Raw genomic sequence first — 7202 nt, forward strand, 5'->3', positions numbered from 1 at the left:
AAAGTCCATCTAGTAAATAGTACTTAATGTGTTAATTGTGTCATTTGGAACACACACAAGAAAAACACTCTAAACCCTCCCTCTCTCTCTCTCTCTAAAATCGTCCTCTATCTCTTTGGGATCAAGACCAGCCAAGGGGATGTTGTTTGGAACTTAATTCTTGTTCATTTCCAGCCTTGATTCATATTGGTATGAACCTCCTTATCATTTCTTACAACTTGATTCATAACCTTGTTCTAGTTTTATGATTTCATCTTCACTTCTTCTCCTTCTTATTTGATTTGTAATTGTATGTTATACATCATCTCAAGGTCCTATGTTCACCCCATATATGGTGGATGATGGATCTAGGGGATTTCATGTGGCAAAAGATCATGGAAACCCTAAAAGGGAGAATGGTGATTTTATGTGCTTTATGTTCGTTTTCATGTTCATTGTCATTTCAATCTTGTGGAAAAATGAAATCCTAATGATACCTAACCCTTTTTAGTACCACCATTATCATGGGGACTAAATTGGGATGATGAACACATCTTAAAATGTTTTTCAAAGGGAGAATGATGGATAAGCCAAAAAGGAATCACGGGTGGCTACGATTCTGTTTTCCATCAGATCTGTAGTAATTTTGTAAAACTTATATCTTGAGATCTAAACTCAAAAGGACCCCAAACCAGTTCCAATAGTTCACAAATGGAGTTGGATAACTTTTTTAAGAAGGCCAACCTCACTGATAAGGAATTTATCTATTGGAAAGAATGGCATCTTTGCTGTTAGGTCTGATACGGGTCTGTTCTTATATGTCATTTTGTTTTCATCATTTCTAAGGCTTGGAAAAGGATCCAGAGTGATTCCAAGTTTCTATATGTTCATTATACTATGAATCTAAGATCTGGAGAAGATGGGGTGTTATTTCCAATTATAAATTGGTTAGAATGGATCCACACTCCAGATCAGTGGGCAGTCACCAGCTTTTGCTAGTGCTGTGATTGTCCACAATGTGAATTTTATATCTGGAGTTTGGGAGATGTTTTTCATTCAACTCCAACTCTGAGACTTTCATTTATATGTCCTTTACTTTTATTAATTTTGGTTTGGACGAATTCTACTCACAAGTTAGGTAGAAATGGCCAACATCACTTGACTGTATTGTTGGAGACAGAAGTGATACACCATTTTGTAAAATTCATATTTAATTCATCTTTTGGAGTTAGAATGATTTCTTTATAGTTATGGAATCCTAAGAAATCATAGTTTCCTATAAAATTTAGTTAAAGCTATGTTTCTGTTTTAGATTTTCGAGTAAATCCATTTTAAACAGCAGGTCTGTTTTAGAGACCTTGCTGTGATTACTCTTTTCTCAACTCATAGCTTCATTACTTCTCCTTTCTAACCTTTAGTCCTTCTTAGGTGAGGTTTTGAAGTTTGCTCAAGCATTATTTGATTCTTAGCTATCCTTACTACTCACTCAAGGTGAGTTCTCTCACACATTTGTATTGATGATTGTGTTTGTTAGTTAGCTCGTGTGTGATTATTTGAATTCATTATAAAAGCATGCTATATAACTATTGTTTTAATTCGTACATGTGCACTGTATGTAACTAATCATGGACATGGGGACACCACCAAAGGATACAGATTTACCGGTGCGGTGGGTAGGTAAGATCACCAACATAATACTCATCGTGAGGTGCGGTGATTAGGGCCAAATGATACGGGATCTTCCTGGTGCGGTTCAAACCTACAAGTCCTTCTTGTATTATAGGCATTGATTCGTTCTTTGCCCTTATCATATAATTATAATTGGAAAATGGATTAGGGTTAGTAAATATGAATGTTAGTACAATGTCTGTGTTTGAATTCACTAAGCTTTGTGCTTATGGTTTCCCTTATAACTTTTCAGGTGTTAAGATTAAAGAGGCTAAGGCTTGACATGGAGCACCGGGACATCGCTACTAGTTATTTTTGTTGGGGCCTTATTATTATTATTACTTCCGAACTTATTTTATATGATTATTAAGTTGATGGATTATGTTATGACTATTTCTGTTGTTTTAATTTAATTTAAGATGTGTTTTAAAAGTTTAAAATTTTTTGCAAAAATTTGGGTGTCACAAGTTGGTATCAGAGCCACAGGTTGAGGGAACTAGGCATTCTTGTGGATGTTCTAGACTCAAATTTGAGGCTCTATAAGAGTTTTTTTTTCTTTTTAAAATATTTTTCAAACCTTTTGAAGACTAGTAGTGGAAGATGTCGTAGTGTGCCAGTCAGCCAGCCAAGTAAGCCTTATTTCTTATGTTAAATGTTTATGTTAAATTGTTGACTATGAATTGGATTCTACTAGCCTTAAAATATTAGATTACACACTTAGTTAGTGTTAACATGTGAGAGAGTTGTAAAATTAACGGCTAGAGCGAACTGGAAAATTTGAAACTAGAAGCAAATACGAAATTGGAACTTGTGTGGAAGGTAGTAGAAGGGCCCCTACTATTTGAAACATCGGTGCCGGTTTCGAGTCGGGGCATGGTTGAAAAATTTTCGGCAAGCTGAGTGTTTTGTCTTCCTAGAAATATCTAGGCTGAATTGTTTCTAATATTTTCCTTCTTCTGTGGATACTAATGGCTCCGCATGCTCGACTTAATCAGCTCCAAATGGAGCAAGTTAGGGATATTGTCGCTGAGGAATTCAATAACGGTTTCAACGAACTAATCCCGGGTGTGACCAACGACATAATCAACCAATTCAGTGCTCTTCTGGATGAGCGCCTCGCGGCTATTCTCGGGGAAGCGTTACTGGCTTTGCCTGTTCAGGATTCGGCATACTACTTCGAGAAGTTCCACAAGTGTAGCCCTCCTCTTTGGAATGGTGAATCCGACCCAGTTGCTGCTAAGCCCTGGGTGTCAGATGTTGAGGGCGCCTTCATAAGTGTTGGGTGTCCGGAGCAGTACAAAGCAGTGATCGCCATGAATCCGCTGTGAAAAAGGGGAAAGACATGGTGGAACACCATCACCGCTCTATTGAACGAAGAAGAAGTGAGGGCCATGTCTTGGGCCCAATTTGTGGAGAGGTTCGAGGCACAATATGTGCCTAAGGTGAAGCAGCAGAGGATGCAGCAAGAGTTCATGGCCTTACAGCAGACTACCGAGTATGTTAGTGACCTGAACGCCAAGTTCTTGGAGATGCTATCTTTTTGCCCCTCGTTTGGTGGGAACGAGGCCTGGTTAGTCAGCTGGTACACGGCCATCCTACGTACCGAGATTCGGGAATTCGTTAGCATGCAAGAGTTCTCAACTTTATCTGCGACCATGAATGTAGCGAGGAGGAGGGAAATCGAGTTGCAGACCCAGTCCAAGAGGAAGGCCAATGACACCTCTTCCAAGACATCCAGAGATGCCCAGAAAAAGCAAAAGCAGGGTAGTAAGTCAAGGTATGAGTATAGGACGTCTTCAGGGCGAGAAAAATCTGTTGATATGCTACAACTGCAAAAAGTCAGGGCATCATTGGAAGAATTGTAGGGATCCCCCTACGAGTGCAGTACCTCATATTACTTCGGCAGTTCCCGTCTGCTATCACTGCAACGAGACGGGACACAAGAAGCCTGAATGCCCGAAGTTGAAGACTGGTAAAGGAGACGGGGATACAAATCCTGTAATTGCATCGTCCTCTAAGGGAACCACTATGGTGACACGAGGTCGTGCTCACCAGATGATTGTGGAGGAGCCGGTGATTACAACGACAGTGGCATGCACTTATTTGCTAGATTCCGAGCCCAATGTTGTTATGTTTGATAGCGGTGCTACCCATTCTTTTTTATCTCACACGTTTATTAATCGTTTGGGGCGTAGTATCGGAAAATTGGCTCACCCAATGGTTGTCGATGTTGCCGACAACCGCACTATTTATGTCACCGATGTTTATCGAGGTTACACTCTCGAGTTTTCTGGAGTTGAATTCCCCATTGATCTTATCCCTATTGCGATGCGAGAGCTCTGCGTTATCGTAGGCATGGATTGGCTTGATGCGTTTGATGTGGAAATCCACTGTCGTAAGAAGCAAGTTCGTGTTCGAAACCCTAGAGCTGGAGAACTTATTATTCAGGGGGACATTCCCCGCCTGCCTATGGCTTCTTGCTCTTCTGCTATCGCACTAGACGACGTTCCTATCATTTCCGACTTCAGCGATGTCTTTTTGGAGGAACTCCCTGGCTTGCCACCTATTCGGCAAGTGGAGTTTCGCATTGATTTGGTGCCAGGTGCGACTCCGGTAGCGAAATCTCCTTACCGCTTGGCACCACCTGAAATGAAAGAGCTCCAAGATCAACTTCAAGAGCTAAGTAATAAAGGGTTTATACGGCCAAGCTGCTCGCCTTGGGCTGCTCCTATTCTCTTTGTGAAGAAGAAAGATGGATCCCAACTAATGTGTATTGATTATAGGGAGGTAAATAAGCGCACGATAAAGAATAGGTACCCGTTGCCACGTATTGACGATCTTTTCGATCAGCTTCTGGGAGCATCTTGGTTTTCCAAGATTGATTTACGTTCCGGTTACCATCAGATGCGGGTTCGTGAAGAAGACATTGAGAAAACAACATTCCGTACTTGATATGGGCACTTTGAATTCATGGTGATGCCTTTTGGGCTCACCAATGCACCCGCAACGTTTAAGGATCTCATGAACCGGGTGTGTAGCCTGATGGTTGACCGTTCGGTCATAGTGTTCATAGATGATATCTTAGTCTATTCTAAGAGCAAAGAGGAGCATCAGCAACACCTTCGGGAGATTATGGAAACTCTGGCAAGAGAAAGGCATTATGCTAAATTCTCAAAATGTGAATTTTGGTTGGAAGAAGTTTAGTTGTTGGGGCACGTGGTAAACAAACACGGTATTAAGGTCGACCAAGCTAAGGTTAATGCGGTTAAATAATGGAAGATTCCAAAAACACCTTCTGAAATTCGCAGTTTCTTGGGTTTAGCCGGTTATTACCGGAGGTTCATTGAAAATTTCTCTAAAATCGCCTTACCACTCACCCGATTGACCAAGAAATCAATGAATTTCGTTTGGGGCCCGGAGCAGCAGCTGGCGTTTGATGAGTTAAGGAACCGATTGTGTAATGCTCCGATTTTGGCCTTACCTGATGGGGTTGAGGATATGGTGGTTTACTGTGATGCATCGCTTCAGGGTCTTGGTGTCGTGTTAATGCAACGAGATAGGGTGATAGCCTATGCCTCCGGACAGCTGAAACCCCACAAACGAAACTACCCCACTCATGATTTGGAGCTTGGGGCTGTTGTTTTCGCTCTTAAGATTTGGAGAAACTATCTCTATGGAGTGAAGTTTATCATATACACTGACCATAAGAGTCTGAAATATTTGTTCGAGCAGCGGGATTTGAACATGAGGCAGATCCGATGGTTGGATGTTGTAAAAGATTATGATTGTGAAATTCACTACCACCCCGGTAAAGCTAATGTGGTAGCTGATGGTCTCAGTCGTAAACAATCTGTCGAACCGATTCGAGCTAAGTGTCTCCGGATCACGATGGTGCCGTCTTTGTTAGATCTAATATGGGATGCCCAAAAGACGACAATACTGGAGGAAAACATCAGGCGTGAGAAGATTGGGAAAGAGTTGCCTAAGATGGAATGAGACGGGCGGGGTTTGCTGAATCGCTACGGTAGGGTTTGGGTTCCATATACCGGGGGAAATCGGAAAACCCTAATGGATGAGTCTCATAAGTCAAAATTTTCTATCCATCCTGGTGCTACTAAAATGTATCGGGACCTTCATGAGGCTTACTGGTGGCATGGAATGAAGAATGATGTGGCTCAATTTGTGGAAGAATGTATGACCTGTCGGAAGGTCAAGGCGGAACACCAAAAACCGCATGGGAAGTTGCAACCATTGGAGATTCCTAAATGGAAATGGGAGCATCTAACCATGGACTTCATTACAAAACTTCCTAGAACTGCCCGAGGATCCGATACGATATGGGTGATTGTTGATCGTTTGACTAAGAGTGCTCACTTTCTGGCTATAAAGGAGAGCTCATCGGCGGAGAAATTAGCCGAGATCTTTGTTCGGGAGATTGTCTCATTACATGGGGTGCCCGTTTCTATCGTCTCCGATCGAGACACCCGATTTACCTCTCGATTCTGGAGGAAGTTTCAAGAGGAATTGGGCACACAATTACATTTTAGTACCGCCTTCCATCCGCAGACAGACGGGCAGAGTGAGCGGACGATTCAGACCTTGGAGGACATGCTTAGGGAATGTGCGATTGATTTTGGGGGTAGTCGGGATGACCATCTACATCTAGCTGAGTTTTCTTATAACAATAGCTATCACTTGAGCATTTAAATGCCTCCATACGAAGCCTTGTACGGGAGGAAGTGAAGGACGTCCATTTGTTGGGGCGAGGTTGGGCAGAGGGTACTTAGGAGTACTGATATTGTGCTACGGACTACAGAGAAAATCCAAGTGATTCGCGATCATTTGGTCACAGCGAGCAGTCGTCAGAAAAGTTATGCCGACAAAAGACGCTCCAGTCTTGAGTTCCAGGTGGGAGATTATGTGTTGCTTAAAGTCTCCCCCTGGAAAGGTGTGATTCGATTTCGGAAGCGGGGAAAGCTCGGACCCCGATTCATTGGACCCTACAAGGTCATAGCCCGTGTGGGGAAGGTGGCTTACCGTTTAGACCTTCCTGACGAGCTTAGTCTAATTCATAATACGTTCCACGTGTCTCAGTTACGAAAATGCGTTGTTGATGAGGCCGCTGTGATACCACTGGAGGACATACAGATTGACGAGCGTCTCAATTATGTTAAGAAACTAATCGCTATTTTAGAACGAAAGACGAAAGCTCTCCGCAACAAGACTATAAACCTAGTTAAGGTGCAGTGGCAACATAGGAAGGGTTCGGAATGGACTTGGGAACCGGAATGCGAGATGCGGGCTCATTATCCGGATCTGTTTCTAGGTGTTGACTTCGAGGACAAAGTCTGTTCTTAGTGGGGGAGAGTTGTAACGCCCCGGTTTTTCTCGGTACGTTTGGTTATTTATTTTTAATTATCCTTGTAACCTTGGGTTAATTTATTTAACCAATGTCTGATTTCTTATGTTATTGGACTATTTTGATCATCTTGTAAACTCCTTTTATTGAAGTCCATGGACTATGGGCCTATTTGCAAAGTCCATCTAGTAAATAG

General features: G+C 42.3%; 1 protein-coding gene across 1 annotated transcript; it reads left to right on the forward strand.

The window, feature by feature from the left end:
- The first annotated feature begins 3675 nt into the window (after positions 1-3675).
- LOC145050135 (uncharacterized) lies at positions 3676-4438 on the forward strand. Its single transcript, XM_078998431.1, has 2 exons — positions 3676-4330; positions 4431-4438. Exons 1-2 carry the CDS (start codon positions 3676-3678, stop codon positions 4436-4438), a joined length of 663 nt encoding a protein of 220 aa, XP_078854557.1.
- Positions 4439-7202: the final 2764 nt, after the last annotated feature.

The sequence above is a fragment of the Lactuca serriola genome, chromosome 5 (assembly GCF_051521515.1).
Source record: "Lactuca serriola cultivar US96UC23 chromosome 5, Lser_US96UC23_V15, whole genome shotgun sequence".
In the NCBI taxonomy this organism is placed as follows: Eukaryota; Viridiplantae; Streptophyta; class Magnoliopsida; order Asterales; family Asteraceae; genus Lactuca; species Lactuca serriola.

Bases quoted from the DNA above. Each gene is read 5' to 3' on its own strand.
- LOC145050135 (XM_078998431.1), top strand. From the start codon at position 3,676: ATGGTGACACGAGGTCGTGCTCACCAGATGATTGTGGAGGAGCCGGTG.